Genomic DNA, 22,693 nt, shown 5'->3' on the forward strand with positions numbered 1-22,693 from the left:
TCTCCTGTAATAGAAGGTGGACTGAGCAGAGTAACAGAGGCTGCTCCAGGCAACTTCCACCTATGGTGGAGCTGCTTCAATCATGTCATTGAGGGGTTTCAGCTGCTCCTCAAACTGCTGCTTCACAGGGCAGGAAAATTACCAGAAATAGCTTTTGTCCAATGAGACCAGCTCTTCATTCCTTAAGCTGATGTCTTTCAGATGGCTGGAGATTTCCTGGTCTACGCCACCCAACTGAACCACACCCCAAATGCTCGTGGATCTGTCATTGTGAGAACTAATGGAGCCATCATTCCCATTGAGTGCCACTATTTTAGGTAAGAATCTTTACTCTGTGGCAAATAAGGTCTACAGCAGGTGCAGTTATCTGAAGTTGTCCTGAAATTACACTCCTGTCTTTCCAGGAAGGGCAATGTGAGCAGTGACCCTATCAAGCCCACCTGGATCCCATTCAGCTCTACCAAGTCTGGAGAACGGCTTCTGTCATTCTCACTGCGACTTATGAACGGTACGTGATGGGTGGATGGGGAGTGCTTTTCTGTCGTCTCCTTCTGGGAGTTACACCCACTGTTTCTCCAACCCTTGTCCTTCAGATGACTGGCTGACAGAGCGCACCTCGACTGTCTACTACCTGGGTGACCTCATTCACATTGAGGCCTCTGTTTCAATGACCAACCACATGCCCTTGAAGCTCTACATTGACAGCTGTGCAGCTACATTGAGCCCAGACAAGGATTCCACCCCAAGATACAACATCATTGACTACCATGGGTAAGGAGCTCTCTGCTTTCTCCAGCTGGTTATGTCTCAATAGGTTCACTAAATTCACTTTGTCCCTTTTTTAATCTTTCTTCAGTTGCCTCCTGGACAGCAAAGCTGAGGACTCCTTTTCAACCTTTGTGTTGCCAAGAGGTGAACGTGAGCTGGACAAACTCCAGTTTGACCTGGATGCGTTCCGCTTCTTTGGAGATGACCGTTCCTTGGTAAGAGGAAGTCAAACATTGGGTTCCCCATGTTGGGAGGAGGTCACTAAATAACAACTTGTATTGAATGTGTCCCTCAGATTTTCATCACCTGTCACCTGAAAGTTGCTGCAGTGGATCAGAGAGATTCCATGAACAAAGCTTGTACTTTCCAGAATATGTAAGTTCCCTCTCTCTCTCGGATGTGTTGTATTAAAGGGTGATGGACAACCTGGTTGATAAACTGATTCTCTGGTTTAGCTGGACCCCATTAGAAGAATCGACAAATGATGTGTGTGCCTGTTGTCATCTGGGTAACTGCGGTGCCACGAGGGAATTCCGACTTGATTCCAGAGGAAGGAGGGATCTTGTATCTGGACCTGGTAGGACATTGATCCTCTCTATGTTGGAGGTCACCCTTTACCCTCTCTAACTGGAATGTTTGATATTGCAGGGAATGATGCTGAATTGAAGTGGGAGGGTGAGGCCTCACTTGGACCCCTGGTCATTCTGGATCCTTATGTGACAGACCTGGCAACTGAGCCCCTTAATGAGGTTGAGCAAAGGATGCAGGAGAGGTCACCAGGTGGTGAGTTGGCCGACTGCTGGTTTCCATTTTCCCCTCAGTATTTCCTTCCCTCACTGACCATTGGTTTCTTGTTCCTTTTTAGGTGTGGCGTCTGAGGTGGTCCTGATTTTGGCCCTGACTGTGACCGCTGTATCTCTGATCTCTGCCTCTTTGATCGCCTTGTTTCTGTGCAGGAAACACAAGCAAACCCAGTTCAACTAGTTATCAAATGACCAATAAATCAGTGACTACTTGTATCTTCGAATGGCTGGTTGCTCATTTTTCATTATCTGGCTCCAATCAGCATGCAATGAGTGCTCAATACTATTCGTAACACTCTGCACTCCTCCACAGTTCCTCCTGTTAGTGAAATAGGTTTTAATGAGTCCATGTAAGTAGTGGCAGAATGTCTGGTAATAGTGTATCCAGGCCCAGTCCATGGAAGGCTGCAGCAATGGGTGAAGGCTTGCTCGGCCATCATTGTGCAGGTCAATGAGCTCTGAAGGGACAGTGGGACTGGCCTGAGGTACTGGTGCCGGCTGGTTGATGGCCCAATCATTCCCTTGGTGCTCTGCAGTCATTGATCACTCGAATCCCCACACGGGCTCCAAACTCCAGTTAAACTTTCCCGTTCGGAGCTAATTGTCCAAACACCAATAGGATTGAAAGTTGGTGGCCTTGGAACTCTCTTCCAAGATTGAAGATCTCTGCCCCTGGTGTAAAGAATCTTGTTTCGTGGGGCTGGGTCTCCAGGTTGATTTCAAATGCTCAGTGTAAAGGTTAATGTACACGGGCCAATGTTGTGCCCATCTGGTGCAGGCACAGTGAGAGTGCGAGGGACGGGGAGCCCAGCGGTTGTGATTTAACTCTGTTGGATTTGAATTTCACCTGTCTTCTTGTGAGCACAGACTGAAGTTTCTTTATCTTCAGCTTCCCCTCACGACAGGCCCTCAGGGTTTTATTGTATATAGTTCGTCCTATTTTCAGATTACATTATTTATCGTTCACTATATTTGAAGGGTGGTCATAGGAACAGGAGTAGGCCATTTAGCCCCTCGAGCCTGGTCCACCATTCAATGAGATCATGGTTGATCTGTGACGTAACTCCGTATACCTGCCTTAGTCACACCCCTTACCTTTTGGTTAACAAAATGTTATTCTGAGATAATAGATTTAACAATTGAGCTAGCATCAACTGCCCTTTGTGGAAGAGTGTTCCTAACTTCTCCCACTCTTTGCGTGTAGAAGTGTCTCTTAACTTCACTCCTGAAAGCCCTGATTCTTATTTTTAGTTTATGTCCCCTGGTCGCTGAACTCACTGTTTTTATAACTTTACAGTGAATTGGGTCCAATCCATGTCTGGGACACCCTTTACTTTGAAATATTGAAATTTGTTCATAAAATGTTCTTCAGATTAATAAGAGAATGTTTAACTTTACTGAGCTGGGTTTTTCTTTTTGGTAAATCAGACATTCAGGCGGTCTATTAAACAGGATGTTAGCAGTAAACACCCTCGCTTCAGACAACATTCTTTGGCAGTGGAAACCACTCCTCCATTTAAATCAAATCATGGTAATATTTTACTTGAGCTATAATCACTGAAGTTTAGTGTTTAAACATAGCAGGAGATCCAGGCTCGTTCTGTTAAAGTAGAATAACAATGAGTTAGTGGGAACTTTTAACAATAGCAATTCACTTCTGCTCACTGTACACACTGAAGGTGACTTTTTTTTCCAGTGGAAACTGCAGTCAGACGGCCCCTCCTCACTTTCACTCTGAGCTTCTTCACACCATTGACAAATAGTGTTCGGAAACTTTAAACCCAATAGATGAAAATACATTCAAGTGTAGTGTAGGGCCATCTGACCCTCTTCTGACTGTTGTCTGATTTACATTGTAACATTTCAGGGAGACTTTACAAACTAGATATACTTTGGGATTTTGTTTACAAGTTGCAAAAAAAACTATGTAGAAATGCTTCATGAATTCATTCTCAATGAAGCTTAGGATCTAACAGTACAGAAACAGGTGACTTTCCTCTTGCTCCTCATCCAATTTAATGTTCCTCTGTTCCAAGGTCCCTATACACGACACAAAGCTGGGGTGGAATGTGAGCTGTGAGGAGGATGGAAAGAGGTTCCAATGTGATTTAGATAAGTTGTGTGAGTGGGCAAGAACATGGCAGATGCAATATAACGTGGATAAATGTGAGGTTATCCACTTTGGTTGTAAAAACAGAAAAGCAGATTATTATCTGAATGGTGAGAGATTGGGAAAAGGGGAGGTGCAACGAGACCTGGGTGTCCTTGTCTGCCAGTCGCTGAAAGCGAGCATTCAAGTGCAGCAAACAGTTAGGAAGGCAAGAGGATTTGAGTATAGGAACAGGGATGTCTTACTGTAGTTGTACGGGTCTTGGTGAGACAACATCTGGAGTATTGTGTGCAGTTTTGGTCTCCTTATCTGAGGAAGGATATCCTTGCCATGGAAGGAGTGCAACGAAGGTTTACCAGACTGATTCCTGGGATGGCAGGACTGATTTATGAGGAGAGATTGGGTCGACTCGGTCAAGATTCGCTCGAGTTTAGAAGAATGAGAGGTGATCTCATCAAAACATATAAAATTCCAGCAGGACGAGATGCAGGGAGGATGTTCCCGATGGCTGGGGAGTCCAGAACCAGGGGTCACAGTCTCAGGATACGGGGTATGCCATTTAGAACAGAGATGAGGAGAAATTTCTTCACTCAGAGGGTGGTGAACCTGTGGAATTCTCTACCACAGAACGCAGTGGAGGCCAAGTCATTAGATGTATTCAAGAAGGAGGTAGATATATTTATTAATGGTAAAGGGGTAAGGGGGAAAAGTGGGAACAGGATACTGAGTTAGAAGATCAGCCATGATCATTTTGAATGGTGGAGCAGGCCCGAAGGGCTGAATGGCCTTCTCTTGCTCCTTTTTTCTATGTTTCTATACTCCCGTTTAAAATAATTCATGGAGTCTGTGTCAATAACACTTTCGGGCAGAACTCGACATTGTCCCTTCCCTCTCTGTAAAGATTTTTTTGAACCATAAACATGTATCTTTTGCCATGTCACATTTGACCCTCGGGCTTATAGAATCATAGAAATTTACAGCACAGAAGGAGGCTATTCGGCCCATTGTGTCTGTGCCAGCTGAAAAAGAGCTATCCAGCCTGATCGCACTCTTGGTCTTGGTCCGCAGCCTTGTAGGTGACGGCCCTTCAAGTGCACATCCAAGTACTTTTTAAAAAGCGATGTGGGTTTCTGCCTCTACCACCCGTTCAGCCAGTAAGGTCCATTCTCACACCACCCTCTGGGTGAAAAAAATTATCCACAGATCCCCTCTAATCCTTCTACCAATTACTTGAAATATATGCCCCCTGGTTATTGGCCTCTCTGCTGAGGGAAATGGACCTTAATATCCTTTTTTTATTTGTTCATGGGATGTGGGCGTCGCTGGCAAGGGCAGAATTTATTGCCCATCCGAAATTGCCCTTGAGAAGGTGGTGGTGAGCTGCCTTCTTGGAAGTGATGCAGTTCGTCTGTCCCTCAATAATTTTTTTCGGTCAATTAAATCCCCCCTCAGCCTCCTCTGTTTCAATGAAAACAACTCCAGCCGATCCAATCCTTCCTCATAGCTAAAATTCTCCAGTCCTGGAACATCCTTGTAAATCTCCTCTGTACCCTCTCTGGTGCAATCCCATCTTTCATCGTGTTTGTCTGTCGAGCGGTCACGCAGATCGAAATGTATCGAATGGTTTCAAGGCGCAAATGAACATTGGTGTGAATGGGACATGTGCCCAATAGAAACAGCGGTCGGAGCAGAACAAACTAAAAGGCGTGAGATCGTGAAAGTGAATGTTAGAGTCGGCAATGGAGCAGGAAAGTGTCCATGAAATAGAAGGAGGAAAGTAAAGGCGGCATATTGACTGTGGAAGAAAGAAAAAGCTGGGAGAAGAGGCGGGTTTGAACTGTGGAACATCAAGTACAGGCATGTGAGAGTGCTGGGATTTGACGGAATTAAAAGGTTTCACCAAAATAATATTATTTCTTGTGCTCAAGATTGATTTCTTGCTGCAGTCTCTGAGCATATGTGGCAAAGAAGAAAATCGGTAAATGACACTCTGTGGAGACTCGGATTCGAACTGGGGTCACTGCGACCACAACGCAGAGTATTAACCACAAAACGATCACGACGAGGGACATCAGGTGTGGCAGTTGTGTCCGAACAACAGCAATGGCGCTGCTTCGAAAAGAAGGATTCTGAGCGATGAGACCGAAACAACCAGCACCTCAAATTGGAGCAGCGGTGGGATTTGAACCCACGGCCCGACAGAGACTGGGATCTAAATCCAGCGCTTTCGACCGCTCAGCCACACTACCATGTCACCTCTACCACCTTTAGAATCTGGGAACTGGTGATTGAAAAGCGGCTTTCTTACTCTGACCTTTCAGTCCAAGACTTTTGCCTTGAAAGAATAAAATAAAAGGGCTTTCTTTGCACTGTTCATTCGACAAGGTGGCCGAGTGGTTACGGGAACGGACTGCTAATCCACTGTGCTCTGCACCCATGGTTTTGTATCCCACCCGCGCCATTATTGTATTTTTTTAATCGTTCATGGGATGTGGGCGTCGCTGGCAAGGCCACCATTTATTGCCCATCCCTAATTGCCCTTGAGAAGGTGGTGGTGAGCGGCCTTCTTGAACCGTTGCAGTCCGTGTGGTGAAGGTTCTCCCAATGTGCTGTTAGGAAGGGAGTTCCAGGATTTTGACTGAGCAACGCTGAAGGAACGGTGATATATTTCCAAGTCGGGATGGTGTGTGACTTGGAGGGGAACGTGCAGGTGGTGTGGTTCCCATGTGCCTGCTGCCCTTGTCCTTCTAGCTGTTAGAGGTTGCGGGTTTGGTCGGTGCTGTCGAAGAAGCCTTGGCGAGTTGCTGCAGTGTATCCTGCAGATGGTACACACTGCAGCCACTATGCGCCGGTGGTGAAGGGAGTGAATGTTTTGGGTGGTGGATGGGATGCAAATCAAGTGGGCTACTTTGTCCTGGATGGTGTCGAGATTCTTGAATGTTGTTGGAGCTGCACTCATCCAGGCAAGTGGAGAGTATTCCATCACACTCCTTACTTGTGCCTCGCAGATGGTGGAAAGGCTTTGGGGAGTCCAGAGGTGGGTCACTCACCACAGAATACCCAGCTTCTGGCCTACCCTTGTAACCACAGTATTTATATGGCTGGTCCAGTTAAGTTTCTGGTCAATGGTGACCCCCAGGATGTTGAATGTGGGGGATTCGGCGATGGTAATGCCATTGAATGTCAAGGGGAGGTGTTTAGACTCTCTCTTGGTGGAGGTTGTCATTGCCTGGCAATTGTCTGGCGTGAATGTTACTTGCCACTTATCAGCCCAAGCCTGGATGTTGTCCAGGTCTTGCTGCATGTGGGCAATGACTGCATCTTATCTGTGGGGTTGCGGGTGGAACTGAACACTGCGCAATCGTCAGCAAAGATCCCCATTTCTGACCTTATGATGGGGGAAAGGTCATTGATGAAGCAGCTGAAGATGGTTGGGCCAAAGACACTGCCCTGAGGAACTCCAGCAGCAATGTCCTGGGGCTGAGATGATTGGCCTCCAACAACCACTCCATCTTCTTTTGCGCTCGGTATGCCGATCCAGTGGAGAGCTTTCCACCGGAGCGGCAGCTGAACGGATGGTCTCAATCTTTGTGACAGAATAGTCCAGGAGCTCCTCGCAATTTTTTTGGTGAGGGTGGAAGAGGCAGGGGGTGCAAGAAGACGGTTTGTGGTCGGGAAGAGATACAGGGGATATCTTTGGATTCCAGGATGATCCTGGAATAGTGAGCAGTTTTCTGTCTCACTCTGTTCAGAGAGAAAGAGACAGAGACCGACGCAGGAAAACATAGAAACTATGAGGCACATACACAGACAAACAGACACAGACACACAGAAACAGACACACATACACATGGAGTGACTCAGAAATACAGAGATACAGAACATGAATAATTTGGCTGATTTTTGTTCGATTTCTGTCGTAGATTTCGTGAAATCTTGCAGATCAATTAAAATGAGCATAAAACTCGCGATGTTCAACATCGTGGAATTTCAATTCACTTAAGAATTATTAATTCGACAAGGAATTTGTTGAATTTTGAAACGCAGAGATGAAACGGGTTGATGAATGACGGGATCTGAAGTCTGTCAGATTTGAACCTGCGCGGGGGAAATGAATGAATTTCGAATCTGTCACCTTAATCACCAGTTAGCAAAAATCACAATTGCTCTGCATCCAGTCCTCAAATAGTCTCCGTACAATAATATTCTGAAAGTGACAATCACCTGTTTTTTTTCTCTGTAGTTTTTGTTTAGTAAGAAGCTCGGCGAAGACATAAAATTAAAAGTTGGCGTCTGATAAATGCTTCCTCCCCGTCGGGGAATTAAACCCCGGTCGAAGGCGGGGCAACTCACCACGATAAGAGAGAAAGAAAGAACGAAAGAAAGACAGAGTCAGTTGTTCGTTGTCTAACAAAGAGAAGGAAATGTAAAAGGTTCTTTCAAGAGTGGCCCGTAGAAAATGAAACAAACTGTCTTAAAATAAATAGTTGAAAGAAATGCACTGATACATGAAGCATGTCTAACACCATCTGGGATGAGTGCACAGTCAATGCAGCAGTTCCTCGTTAGTATAGTGGTGAGTATCCCCGCCTGTTACGCGAGAGACCGGGGTTCAATTCCCCGACGGGGAGATTAAACTTTCGCCACCTTGAAAAGCTATTTATCTCCAATATTGGATGCGGAATATACAGTGTAAAACTGACTCGGAGTTTCCCACTTTCCCCAATTTAATTTCACTGATATTCCAGCGGTTTTAAAATCTGCTCTCAGCTTCACTCTTCACCTCGATGTTCGACTGGTTTCTGTGATGGTGGGGATTTCGGGAGGAGGCCGAGATGGATCATCCACTCGGCACTTCTGGCTGAAGACGGTTTCTAAAACTTTGCACTCACACGCTGGGCTTTACCATCATTGAGGATGGGGATGTTCATAGAGCCTCTTCCCATTAGTTGTTTAATTATCCACCATCATTCACAAATGGGTGTGGCAGGACTGCAGAGCTTTGATCTGATCCGTTGTTTGTGGGATCGTTTAGCTCTGTCCACAGCATGCTGCTTCCACTGTTTGTCAAGTAGTCCTGTGTTACTTTCAGGTTATTGGTGTGTGTATATGTCTGTGTGCGAGTGTTTATGTAGCTCGGAATGTGTGTGTTTGTGTATGTGTGAATATGACTATGTCTGTCTCACTTGTTATATGCGTTTCTGAGTGTCTCTCTCTTTCTATCTGTCACTTTTAACCTGCTCCCCAAATAATTTTTATCTGGACCTTGACTAACAAAGAGATAGAAAGTAAGTCTTCTTTCAACAGTGGCATGTGGAAAGTTAAACAAATTGTCATCAAAGAAGTCGTTAAAATAGATTCACTGAAACGTGCATCCTTTTCATTGCTGTATGTAAGATCTTTCATGTCTGCGCCTGTTCCGAGACCTGTCTCTCTCTGTTTCGGGCTGGTGACAGCGCGATTCTGCGTTTTATTTCTTGCCCATCATTGTGGTTCTCACATCGAGCTGAAGCGTGAGGCAGAGAGCAGATATTTAAAATCGCTGTGAAATCAAATTGGAGAAGTGGGAAAGGCCGAGTCAGTTTTTCATTGTATTTTCAACATCCAATATTTCAGATAAATGAAAGTGAAGCTTCGAAAGCAGCAATAACCTCCTCGTCGGGGAATTGAACCCCGGTCTCCCGCGTGACAGGCGGGGATACTCACCACTATACTAACGAGGAATTCGTGTCGCCGTTTGCCGTATATTCACCACAGATGCTTCACGTTTCAGTGAATCTGTTTGAACTGTTCATTTGATGACAGTTTGTTTAACTTTCCACGGACCACTGTTGAAAGAAGAATTACCGACCACTTTTCCATCACATGTTGGATCATGATGTGGGTAACGCGGGAGAGAGTGAGACAGAAAGAGACAGATCTTCTCAGGAAAATATAGAAAATATGAGGCACATACACAGACAGACACACAGACACAGACACACATACACATGGATTGACTCAGAAATACTGAGAGTCAGAATATGGATAATTTGGCTGATTTTTGTTCCATTTCTGTCGTAGATTTCGTGAAATCTTGCAGATCAATTGAAATGAGCATAAAACTCGAGGTACTCAATGCTGTGGAATTTTAATTCACTTCAGAATTATTAATTCTACAAGAAACTTGTTGAATTTTGAAACGCAGAGATGAAACAGGTTGATGAATGATGGGATCTGAAGACTGTCAGATTTGAACCTGCGCGGGGGAAATGAATGAATTTCTAATCTGTCACCTTCACCACCAGTTAGTAAAAATCACAATTGCTCTGCATCCAGTCTTCAAATAGTCTCCGTACAATAATATTCTGAAAGTGACAATCACCTGTTTTTTTTCTCTGTAGTTTTTGTTTAGGAAGAAGCTCGGCGAAGACATAAAATTAAAAGTTAGCGGCTGTAAAATGCTACCTCCCAGTCGGGGTATTGAACCCCGGACGAAAGCGGGGCAACTCACCACGATCAGAGAGAAAGAAAGAACGAAAGAAAGACAGAGTCAGTTGTCGTTGTCTCACAAAGAGATGGAAATGTAAAAGGTTCTTTCAACAGTGGCAAGTGGAAAATGAAACAAACTGTCATCAAATAAATAGTTAAAAGTAATGCACTGATAAGTGAAACATGTCTAACACCATCTGGGATGAGTGCACGGTCAATGTAACAGTTCCTCGTTGGTATCGTGGTGAGTATCCCCGCCTGTCACGCGGGAGACCGGGATTTAGTTCCCCTACGGGGGGTTTAAACTTTCGCCGCCTTCAAAAGCTTTTATCTCCAATATTGGATGCGGAATATACAGTGTAAAACTGACTCGGAGTTTCCCACTTTCGCCAATTTAATTTCACTGATATTCCAGCGGTTTTAAAATCTGCTCTCAGCTTCACTCTTCACCTCGATGTTCGACTGGCTTCTGTGACGGTGGGGATTTTGGGAGGAGGCCGAGATGGATCATCCACTCGGCACTTCTGGCTGAAGACGGTTTCTAAAACTTTGCACTCACGTGCTGGGCTTTACCATCATTGAGGATGGTGATGTTCATAGAGCCACTTCCCGTTAGTTGTTTAATTATCCACCATCATTCACAAATGGCTGTGGCAGGACTGCAGAGCTTTGATCTGATCCGTTGTTTGTGGGATCGCTTCGCTCTATCTGCAGCATACTGTTTGACAAGTAGTCCTGTGTTACTTTCATGTTATTGGTGTGTGTATGTTTGTGTGTTTATGTCTGTGTGTGAGTGTTTTTGCAGCTAGCATGTGGGCCTCCATTTTTACAGCTTTTTTATTTTAAACTCTTGGGGGCCGGGATTCCTGGGCCTTCTCCTTCACACCACATGAGAGGAGGCGAGAAGGCCCGAAACAGCAGGTAAATGCCTTTATCGCACAGCTTGTGGGCCCCGAGGTGCAGGAGTGCTTCCCCCTGGCCCAACAAGCCAACCGGCCGTGATCCCACACAGGCGATCGGCCGACCCCCTCCAAATCTCCGACACCCCTGCACGAGCTACGAACCCCATGATCTCCGACCCCCGCGATGACCCCCGACCCCCGATGACTGACTCGCCGATGCCCCCGATGACTGACCCACCCATGACCTCATGACCCACGTGACCCCCCTCCCCGATAAAATCTTGCCCAATGGGTTTGATTCCCGTTGTGTTTTCTCTCTGTCGGTTTGCTGATAAACGTTTAACTCGCGGCCTGTTCCCGTCAATGGTCACAAGTAGTAACAGACAGAGCGGGTCTGACCGCCCCGAGATGTGGAAAGGACATCAGTTTAGGACAAATGCCTCAAATCAAATGGTCTCCCGGCACCGAGAGAGACAAATTCCAGAGAAGAAGGCAGAAGCGAAAAGAGAAATAAAAGCTCAATAAAGACACTATGAATATTTCCCATTCTTGATGCCTGTCTATTTCTTCCCCAACCTTTCTGTGCCGGTTAAAATTTCAGTGAAATAAATGCGAGAATCGACTCAAAGAACGAGAACAGAGCAACAAAAATCACCGAACACAGAATCAAACCCAGAGACCTTTCGATCTTCAATCTCACGCTCTCCAAACTCAACTATTTCGACTCCACTGTAAATTGGACTTTGTGACATCACCTTGGACAAAAATATAAACCGGGTGGAATTTCCCCTCCCGCTCATTCCTCCCTCTGGGGGAATGGGACCCGATCAGATCTCGGAGCTCAGGTTATGTTAATGTTCAGCTGATGATATCTTAATATTATCTTGTGTTTGGCCTCATTTAATCAGGTTCATGGGCACTTTCTTCCATCATCCCTTCTCCCTGAAAGGAATGTGGTGCAGCGGTTGCCAAATTTAACAGGAAAAATCAATTATCGCCCGCTTTTCACAGGAGAAGAAACTCATCCTGGAGATTCACGCGGAGCAATTTCCCAAATAATGGTCCCGCCCGGGATTGAATCAGAGACTTTTCATGAGTGATGTAAACATGATAACCGAAGCACTCGGGAAACCACTGCTCAATTTAAGGCATCGTGTGCCTTCTCCGTTAAACAACTTCTGTCCCACACTTAAAGCTCTCATTCCATCTCTTTCTCAAACATTTCACTGACCAAAACTTCACAAGTCACAGAGGAAAAAGACTTAATTTCAAAATCATTGAACTCCCGAAGGAGCTGCGGGGACAGACTGAGCGGTGTCACTGAGTGCAGAGATACAGAGAGACACCAGCAGAGGGAGGTAGAGAGCGGTGTAACTGAGCACAGAGATACAGAGAGACACCAGCAGAGGGAGGTAGAGAGCGGTGTAACTGAGTACAGAGATACAGAGAGACACCAGCAGAGGGAGGTAGAGAGCCGTGTAACTGAGTACAGAGATACAGAGAGACACCAGCAGAGGGAGGTAGAGAGCGGTGTAACTGAGTACAGAGATACAGAGAGACGCCAGCAGAGGGAGGTAGAGAGCGGTGTAACTGAGTACAGACATACAGAGACACACCAGCAGAGGGAGGTAGAGAGCGGTGTAACTGAGTACAGAGATGCAGAGAGACACCAGCAGAGGGAGGTAGAGAGCGGTGTAACTGGGTACAGAGATACAGAGAGACACCAGCAGAGGGAGGTAGAGAGCGGTGTAACTGAGTACAGAGATACAGAGAGACAGCAGCAGAGGGAGGTAGAGAGCGGTGTAACTGAGTACAGAGATCCAGAGAGACAACAGCAGAGGGAGGTAGAGAGCGGTGTAACTGAGTACAGAGATACAAAGAGACACCAGCAGAGGGAGGTAGAGAGCGGTGTAACTGAGTACAGAGATACAGAGACACACCAGCAGAGGGAGGTAGAGTGCGGTATAAATGAGTACAGAAATACAGAGAGATACCAGCAGAGGGAGGTAGTGAGCGGTGTAACTGAGTACAGAGATACAGAGAGACACCAGCAGAGGGAGGTAGTGAGCGCTGTAACTGAGTGCAGAGATACAGAGAGACACCAGCAGAGGGAGGTAGAGAGCGGTGTAACTGAGTACAGAGATACAGAGAGACACCGGCAGAGGGAGGTAGAGAGCGGTGCAACTGGGTACAGAGATACAGAGAGTCACCAGCAGAGGGAGGTGGAGAGCGGTGTAACTGAGTGCAGAGAGACAGAGAGACACCAGCAGAGTGTCCAGGAAACCAACCTTTTATCTGAAATCTGAGGCGAGATATAAACTGCACAGAGTAGAGGAAGCATTACTGTGTATCTAACCCGTGTTTTACCTGCCCTGGGAGTGTTTGATTTGACAGTGTGGAGGGAGCTTCATTCTGCATCTAACCCGTGCTGTACCTGTCCTGGGAGTGTTTGATGGGGCAGTTCAGATGGAACTTTAATCAGTCTCTCCACATAACTGAAGTCCCTCATCCCTGGTACCATTCTAATAAATCTCCTCTGCACCCTCTCTAAGGCCTTGACATCCTTCTTCATGTTACGTGCCCAGAATTAAACACAATACTCCAGCTGAGGCCTCACCAGTGTTTTATAAAGGTTTTGTATCAATTCCTTGCTTTTGTATTCAATGCCTCAATTAATAAAGCAAAGGGCCCCATTTGCTTTTTTAACTGCCTTCTCAACTTGTCCTGCCACCTTCCAAGATTTGTGTGACTACACCCCCAGTTCTCTCGATTCCTGCACTCCCTTTAAAATTGTGCCATTTCGTTTAAATTGCCTCTCCTCATTCTTCCTACCAAAATGTATCAATTCACAATTCTCTGCATTAAATTTCATCTGCCCATTTCACCAGTCTGTCTATGTCCTCCTGAAGTCTGTTACCATCCTCAACATTGTTTATTACATTTCTGAGTTTCGTGTCATCTGCAAACTTTGAAATTATACCCTGTACTCCCAAGTCCCGGTCATTAATATATATCAAAAAGAGCAGTGGCCCTAATACCGAGCCCTGGGGGGCACCACTGTATACTTGCCTCCAGTCTGAAAAACAACCGTTCACCACTCCTCTCTGTTTTCTGCTCCTTAGCCAATTTTGTATCCATGCTGCCATTGTCCGTTTAATCCCATGGGCTTGAATTTTGCTAACAAGTCTATTGTGTGATACTTTATCCTCCCTTAATCTCTCCCTGCATAGAAACTCCCCGACCCATATTCATGGCCACCCCCTCGACCTTGCCATCTCACGTGGTCTCTCTTCTCCTGATCGTGTCAATCATGGATAAGGCCATCTCTGATCACTTCCTTGTAACCCTCTCCACCCACATGGAATCAGAGAATCATAGAAAGGTCACAGCATGGTTTGAGGCCATTTGGCACATCGAGTCCTTACCGGCTCCATGCAAGATCAATCCAGCTGGTCCCCCTCCCCCAATGCACATCATAGAATGAACTCAGGAATCCCACGCCACTTTCTATGAGCGGCATCAGGCTGCGGTTATGGTGCAGACCGGGACCCAGGGCTGAGGCTGTGGTCATCAGTTACTCTGGGAGTGGCACAGTCTATTTCATGACGAGCCGGGGGTGAGAGTAACACCAGAGAGTCAGGATGGTGTTTAGAAGGGTGTGGGTTCCAGCTCCAGTTCCAGGACTGGGACACATGATCCAGACTGACTGTGTCGTGCTGAAAGGGAGCTGCATCGTGAGAGGTGCTGTCCTTTGAATGAGGTGTTTAATGGGGGTCCCTTCTTTCTGCTCCGAGGTGTAAAAGATCCCGTGGCAATTTGTGAAGAGCAGGGAGTTCTCCCGGTGTCCTGGCCAACATTCTTCCCTCGACCATCAGCACCCAACAAACAGGAGATCGGCTCAATATCTCATCACTGTTTGTGGGATCTTGCTGTACACAACTTGTCTGCTACCTTCTCTTAAAAACGATAGTGACTGAACTTCTAGTGAAGTGCGTTGGGATGTCCTGAGGATGTGAAAGGTGCCATACAAATGCAAGTTCCTTGTTTCTCACAGGGGGCCGTGTCTCGTTCCTCGTCTCATTGAGACTCTCAGTTGATTGGTCCGTTCTCTGCGCAGATGGGGCCCGACTCACTGAGTGTTTCCCGAATGTTCTGTGTGTGTTTCACTCAGACTCGGGCTTTACAGTAAATAATAAAAGGACTGTAGTCAAACACTTGGCCATGAGCTGCTGCCCAACCTGTCGTGACATTGTTGCTTGCTTCCCTTCAGTTTTTGGTGCACTGTTGCCTCATTTCTCAGTGTGATTGTGGGACTGACACAGAAATTAGAGAGAAAGCAGCAGCCACAGCCTGGACTGCAGGCAAATTGGGAGGCTGAAACTAAAAGTTAACTATTCCCACACCGGGAATCGAAGCCGTGCCACCTGGGTAAAAACCAAGAATCCTAACCGCTGGACCACATGGGAACTAAAATAAAGCACTAGCAGGAAGGGCACTGAGACGACAACCGGAAAGTTAACGGACGATTCAAAGGAGGTATTCACAATTATGAAAGGTTTTGACAGAGTGTGTAAAGAGAAATTGTTTCCAGTGATGGAATGGTTAATAACCAGAGGACACAGATTTCAGATAAATTGAAAGAAATCATTGGGGGATTTGGAGAGATTTTTTTACACAGCGAGTTGTTATGATCTGGAATGCACTGCCTGAAAGGGAGGTGGAAGCAGGTTCAATAGTAACTTTCAAAAGGGAATTGGATAAATAGTTGACGTGTAATAAATTGCAGGGCTGTGGGGAAAGAGCCGGGGAGTGGGACTAACCCACTTCCTTCTGTGTTCATCCCTGGAAAAAACCCTCTCCCAGGTCACTTACAACGGCACTTTCAAATTCCCAACTCTCTGGACTTTGTCCCTCCATTCACCACGACATTTCTGCAGCTACTGATTTGCTCAATCACACCCTCACCTCCACCTTTGACGCCCTTGTACCCATTAAAGCCATCACTCTCCCTCACCCTGGTCAATCCCCCTGGGTCTGCCCTCATTTCTGCTTCCTTAAGTCCAAAGGACACAGCTTTGAAAGTTTATGGTGGACAACTGCTTTGGCCATTCATCGCCAGATCTGGCTGGACCACATAAAGCACTATCGGGTCCTGTCTCCTCTGACAAAACTGCTCACTATTCCAGGATCATCTTGGAATGTAAAGATAACCCCCGGCTTCTCTTCTCCACTACAAACCGTCTTCTTAAACCCCACTCCCCTCACTCCTCCACCCTCACCTCCAACAAAAAGTGCGAGGAGCTCATGGACTTCTTTGTCACTGAGATTGAGACCATCCATTCAGCTGCCTCTGCCGCTCCCCTCCCTTCCCCGAGCTCACCAAGTTTCTCTCCTATCTCCCCTCATGCCCTCTCTGAGCTCATCTTGACCATGAGACCCACCTCCTGCTCCCTCGACCCTATTCCCAACAATCTGCTGACCACACAACCTCCCTTCCTGGCCCCATGTTAGCTGACATTGTTAATGGTCTCCTCTCCTCAGGTACTGTCCCCCTCCCCATCAAATCTGCCGTCATCACCCTCCTTCTCAAAAGACCCACCCTTGACCCCTGTGTCCTTGTAAACTACCACCCCATCTCCCACCTCCCTTTCCTCTCCAAAGTCTTGTCACCTCCCAAATCCATGTCCATCTTTCCCACAACACCATGTTTGAATCCCTCCAATCAGGTTTCCACTCCTGCCACTGTACTGAAACGGCCCTTGTCAAAGTCACAAATGACATCCTCTGTGACTGTGTGGAGGGAGATTTAATCTTCATTTAACCCTTGATGCACCTGCCCCCGGAATGTTTGATGGCACAGTGTCGAGGGAGCTTTACTCTGCCATGTACTGTACAGTATCAGTCTGTGATGGAGCAGAGCCCTGCTCTTTAATGGAAATTATTCTTTCGATGAGCCACTGAGCCCCTAAAGCAGCCTCCGAGACCCAAAGTCTGATTTCCATCCCACAGTTCCAGCAGTTAGCGAGGGCTGGGCCACGTTAACAGCAGCTCTCTGTTCCTGGTCTGGAGCTGAGGTGTTGTGTATTGTCCCTGACACAGGGACCAGACGGTGAGCTGCTGGCTCCTATTGTTCTGGGATCATTCCCTGCTGCTCTGTTCTCACCTCTTCACTGGGTCTCAGATTATTACCAGCCATCTTCCTGATCAATAAACAATCGGCAGTCTGACCGCGGAGATTTGAAATGTGTGAAACATTTCATGTGTCTCATCCCTCTCCCTGGACACAAATAAATAGGCCGTCATGAAATGGTCACAGTCCGTTTCTTGAGCCTTCTCCTTCTTAGAAGAATCTTCTAAACTCCTTGCTAAAGTGACCTTTGATCATAATGTCTTGTTTTGCGGTATGTTCTAGATTGTTCCAGGTCAGCATTGTAATAATTCGGGGTAGTTGAAAAGTGGGATCATTATATTAAATCGAGATATTGATCACAGCCCCGCCCCCCGAACATTCAAACCACCGTTCAGGAGGAGAACCCCTCTGCTCGCTGACCTACATTGGCTCCCAGTCCACCAACATCTCAAATTTTAAATTATCATCCTCGTGTTCAAATCCCTCCATGACCTCGCCCCTCCCTATCTCTGTAACCTGCTCCACCCCGACAACCCTCCGAGATCTCTGAGCTCCTCCAATTCAGGCCTCTTGCGCATCCACGATTTTCATCGCTCCACCATTGGCGGCCGTGCCTTCAACCGTCTGGGCCCAAAGCTCTGGATTTCCCTCCCTAAACCTCCCGCCTCTCTGCCTCTCTCTCCTCCCTTAAGACACTTAAAACCTACCTCACCTGTCCCAATATCTCCTTCTGTGGCTCCGTGTCACATTTTGTTTGATAATCGCTCCTGTGAAGCGCCTTGGGACGTTTTACTCCGTTAAAGGCGCGATATAAATGCAAGTTGTTGTTGTTGGGGTGGAGAAAGGGTTTTCTTTCTTTTTATGAATCTTTTCTATCTCTCTATTTCTTTCCTTTCTCGGACTCTGTTTTCCGGGTCTGTTTACTGACACACATTACAATCTGTGTCACTCGGTGTCTAACAATGTGAGGCAATGTGTTTTATTCCCGCTGTGTTATCTCTCTGGCGGTTTCCTGATAAATGTTGAACTCGCGGCCTGTTCCCGTTAATGGTCACAAGCAGTAACAGACAGACAGAGCGTGTCTGACCGCCCTGAGATGTGGAAAAGGCATCAGTTCAGGGCAAATGCATCAAATCAAATGTTCATCGAGCACCGAGAGAGACAAAAACCAGAGAGAAAGGCAGAAGGAAATAGAGAAATTAAAGCTAAATACAGACATCCTTGATGTCTCTCTATTCCATCCCCAACCGTTCAGTGTCGGGTAAAAATGTCAATGCAAATAAATGTTCGAGAATCGGCCCGAAGAAGAAACAAAATAACCCAAAACTGCCGAAACCCGGGATCAAATCAGGGACCTTGAGATGTTCACTCTAACGCTCTCCCAACTGAGCTATTTCGGCCCCACTCTTAATTTCCTTTTGATCACCCTCTTGGAATAAAATATAACCCCGGGTGGAATTGCCCCTCCCGCTCATTCCTCACTTCGGGAGAATGAGACCGACCATCAAGGAGAGATTTTCTGAGACTGTCGTTGAATCTCATTTATATTAAACATTCCTTGAACTCTCTGCCGCGGGGATTCAGAGCTGGGGTTCGCCATGAACCAGCTTCCCCTCAATTCCCAGCTTTATCAGTGAATCGACCAACAAACGCTCCACAGAGCTCAGGTTATATTAATAATAAAAACAGTAAATGCGGGAAACACTCAGCAGGCCAGGCAGCATCTGTGGAGAGAGAAACATCCTTTCAGGTCGATGACCTTTCATCAGAACTCTCTCCACAGATGCTGCCTGACCTGCTGAGTATTTCCAGCATTTTGTGTTTTTACTTCAGATTTCCAGCATCTGCAGTTTTTTGTTTTTGTTTTACAGCTTGTATTAATGTTCTGCTGATGATATCTTAATATTATCTTGTTTTTGGGCCACTTTAATCAGGTTCATGGACAAATTCTTCCATCATCCCTTCTCCCACATCGCTTCTCTCTCTCATTCATTCTTTTCTCCTTTCAATCCAGAAGAGGGCGGGAATCAGAGCTCACCCCCGAACCCTCCGCACACAGACCCCCGTCTACCACCCCGTGTGATCCAAGAGACAATTCAATACATTACACTCTGTATAAACAAAGAAAGCTGACACACCAGGGGAGATCGCACGGTGTTGGACACGGAGTGAAATAAACTGAAGTGTTTATAAAAAGTTACAGATCACAACCCGTGTCTCTGTCTCTCTCCACCATCCCCAGCCGGTGCTGCGTTATCCGATCTCACCCAATGTGTTCCTGGGAATTTTCATCAACATCTTTGAATGTGGCAGCAGAAGTTGGTGAAACCGTTCAAACAGCATCCGGTTCCTTGGCTTAATAATAGAGAAATAAGAGTACAAAAGCAAGGAAGTTATGTTAAACGTTTATTAATCAATGTTCAGGCCTCATATGAAGTATTTTGTCCAATTCTGGGCACTATAATTGATTAAGGATGTAAAGGTCTTGGAGAGGATGGAGAGGAGATTTACCAGAATTATACCAGGGATGGGGTTTAGTTGTGTGGAGAGACTCGAGAACCTGGGATTGTTCTGCTTCGAGCAATGAAGGTTAAGGGTAGAAGTAATCCACGTGTTCAAAATTAAGAGGGGTTTTGATCGAGTAAATAAGGAGAAACTTCACCCACTGGCGGGAGGGTCGGCAACCAACGGACGCAGATTTAAGATAATTGGCGAAAGAACTAGAAGGAAATACGGAGATTTTTTTACACAGCGAATTGTTATGATCTGGAACGCACTGCCTTAAAGGATGGTGGAGCTCGATTCAATCGTAACTTTAAAACGAGAATTGGATAAATACTTGAGTATCTCCCCACAGATACTACCTGACCTGCTGAGTGTTGCCAGCAGTTTCTGGGTTTATTTTTGAGTTTTCACTATCGCAGTTTTCCTGACAACCTGCAACTTGCCTCAAGGGCGCAGCTTCAAGCACAACTTTCTTGTGCTCTTCTCACACACAAGATCGCACTTTACTTTCCGACACACGCGCTTTAAAATCTGCCGTTTCTGCACACAGCGTCCTGCGCCACGAGAATTTGAAAGACCTTTCGCTGATGGCCTGGAATCGCTCCTTTTTCCCCACTGTCGCTCTTTACATTTATCCTCTACTCGATTCAATCGCATGTTTCAACAGAACTATTAAGATCAAGGCGGAACACTTCCGATCTGACTGCACCGCCCCAACTTGCCAAATGTGAACCTTTCAACCGCCATTCGCAGCTCTGTTACGCTGCCCGTCGCTCACGCAACTCAACTGCTGAGAGAAAAGAGCCAACAAGCATCAAAACAAAAACCAGTTCTTCAGTTACCATCCCCTGGATCACAAGACTCACCAAGTAAATTTCGTGAACATTCGGGCGGCTGTCTTTCCAGAGACCAGCCCTGCTTTCGTCGTGTTTGTCTGTCGAGCGGTCACGCAGATCAAAATGTATCGACTGGTTTCAAGGCACAAATGAACATTGTTGCGAATGGGACATGTGCCCAATAGAAACAGCGGTCGGAGCAGAACAATCTTAAAGGCGTGAGATCGTGAAAGTGAATGTTAGAGTCGGCAATGCCGCAGGAATGTGTCCATGAAATGGGAGGAGGAAAGGAAAGGCGGCCTATTGACCGAGGAAGGAAGAAAAAGCTGGGAGAAGAGGCGGGTTTGAACTGTGGAACATCAAGTACAGGCATATGAGAGTGCTGGGATTTGATGGAATAAATAGGTTTTCGCCACCAACAAAAAATGTTTTTCTCATGTGTTCAATATTGAGAAATTGTTGCATTATATTCGCAAGCGCGGGAGAGAACAAAAGAAGCAGCGCACACTATGCCGTGACTCGGATTCGAACCGAGGTTGCTGCGGCCACAACGCAGAGTACTAACCACTATACGATCACGGCACCACATGTCGGTGATTGAGTTGCTGCCCGAACTATTGAAATAGCGCCATTAACGTAGCAAAACGTCGCAAGGCGCTTCACAGGAGCTTTTTGAACAAAATTTGACACCGAGCCACAGAAGGAGATATTAGAAGCAAAATACTGCCGATGCTGGAAATTTGAAATAAAACCTGAAAATGCTGTAAATAATCATCAAGTCAGGCAGCGTCTGTGGAGAGAGAAACAGAGTTAACGTTTCAGGTCGATGACACTTCGTCAGAAATGGAAAAGGTTGAAGATTAAACAGTTTTTAAGCAAATACAGAGTCAGGGAAAGGGATGGGGGAGGAAGGGGAGGGGAGGAAAGAACAAAAGGGAAGGTCTCTGATAGGGTGGGGGGCAGGAGTGATTAAATAACAAAAGGAATGATGGTGCAAGGCAAGGAGGGTGGTAATGGGACAAGTAAAGAAACAAAAGATGGGTCCAGAGGAGCTGCAAATGGCAACATGAGAACCACCATAGGGGTTCCCATAGCGACATCTTTTATTTGGAGGAAGTGAGTGGAGTCAAAGGAGAAGTTGTTCACCGTAAGAACAAGTTCAGCCAGGCGGAGGAGGGTGGTGGTGGATGGTGATTGTTTGGGCTCTCGTTCGTGGAAGAGGCAGGGGGCCCGCAGGCGGTCCTGGTGGGGGATGCAGGTGTAGATGGACTGGATGTTCATGGTGAAAAGGAGGGGGTTAGGACCGGGGAACTGGAAATTGTTCAAGTGGCGGAAGGAATCGGATGAGTTACGGATAGAGAATAAACTGGACGAGGGGAGAGAAAGTCGAGTCGAAATAGGAAGAAATTTGTTCCGCGGGGCAAGAACAGGCTGAGACGATGGATCTCCTGGGACAGTCCTGTTTTTGGATCTTGGGAAGGAGGTAGAAGCAGGGTTTGGGGACTGTGAGGTTGGAGGCCGTGGGGGGAAGATGTCCAGAGGAGGCGGTCAGTGATGGCTTGATGTTCGGTGGTGGGGTCATGGTCCAGGGGAAGGTAGGAGGAGGTATCGGAGAGTTGGTGTTCAGCCCCCTCTCGGTGGAGGTCTACTCACCTCACAACAACAACAGCACCGCCCTTGTCAGCAGGTTTAATGACAATGTCAGGGTTGGACCCGAGAGAATGGAGTACTGCAAGTTCAGAGGGAGGGAGGTTAGAGTGAGTGAGGGGAGCAGAGAAATTGAGACGGCTGCTGTCACGCCGGCAGTTCCCAATGAAAAGATCAAGAGAGGGTAAGAGGATAGAGGGAGGGGTCCAGCTCGAAACTCATTGAGGTGGGGGCGTACGGCGATGAAGCTGAGGCCTTTGCTGAGGACTGAAGTTTGGGGCCAGAGAGGGGAAGGTCAGAGGGAATGGTGAAAACACGACAAAGAGATTGGAGGGAGGGATGGGGTCAGAGGAAAGTGAAGGGGAAGAAGGATCGGGAGGGGTGTTGGAATCTAAGGGTTGTTGAAACTTGCGGTCCTTGACACCTGAAAGGAAGAAAAAAAGTTTTTTGTTGAAGCGCCGGATGAGGCGAAGGATGAAATGGAACTGCGGACCAGGACAGCTCTGAAGTAGAGAGAGTCG

General features: G+C 46.6%; 1 protein-coding gene and 5 non-coding genes across 6 annotated transcripts; 2 read left to right on the plus strand and 4 right to left on the minus strand.

The window, feature by feature from the left end:
* Window positions 1–393: 393 nt before the first annotated feature.
* Window positions 394–1,787, plus strand: LOC137302096 (zona pellucida sperm-binding protein 3-like). Its single transcript, XM_067971775.1, has 7 exons — window positions 394–508; window positions 594–771; window positions 857–983; window positions 1,064–1,143; window positions 1,224–1,345; window positions 1,417–1,551; window positions 1,634–1,787. The coding sequence occupies exons 1-7, from the start codon at window positions 502–504 to the stop codon at window positions 1,750–1,752; spliced, it is 768 nt and encodes a 255-aa protein (XP_067827876.1). The 5' UTR covers window positions 394–501; the 3' UTR covers window positions 1,753–1,787.
* Window positions 1,788–5,846: 4,059 nt separating this feature from the next.
* On the minus strand, window positions 5,847–5,930 carry trnal-uag (transfer RNA leucine (anticodon UAG)). Its single transcript has one exon. It is a non-coding gene; the product is annotated as a tRNA-Leu (tRNA).
* A 2,310-nt stretch (window positions 5,931–8,240) lies between these two features.
* trnan-guu (transfer RNA asparagine (anticodon GUU)) lies at window positions 8,241–8,312 on the plus strand. The gene has a single exon. It is a non-coding gene; the product is annotated as a tRNA-Asn (tRNA).
* Window positions 8,313–9,332: 1,020 nt separating this feature from the next.
* On the minus strand, window positions 9,333–9,404 carry trnad-guc (transfer RNA aspartic acid (anticodon GUC)). The gene has a single exon. It is a non-coding gene; the product is annotated as a tRNA-Asp (tRNA).
* Window positions 9,405–18,511: 9,107 nt separating this feature from the next.
* Window positions 18,512–18,584, minus strand: trnaf-gaa (transfer RNA phenylalanine (anticodon GAA)). Its single transcript has one exon. It is a non-coding gene; the product is annotated as a tRNA-Phe (tRNA).
* Window positions 18,585–21,035: 2,451 nt separating this feature from the next.
* Window positions 21,036–21,107, minus strand: trnah-gug (transfer RNA histidin (anticodon GUG)). Its single transcript has one exon. It is a non-coding gene; the product is annotated as a tRNA-His (tRNA).
* Between the last annotated feature and the right edge of the window lie 1,586 nt (window positions 21,108–22,693).

The sequence above is a fragment of the Heptranchias perlo genome, chromosome 35 (genome assembly GCF_035084215.1).
Source record: "Heptranchias perlo isolate sHepPer1 chromosome 35, sHepPer1.hap1, whole genome shotgun sequence".
NCBI classification, from domain to species: Eukaryota; Metazoa; Chordata; class Chondrichthyes; order Hexanchiformes; family Hexanchidae; genus Heptranchias; species Heptranchias perlo.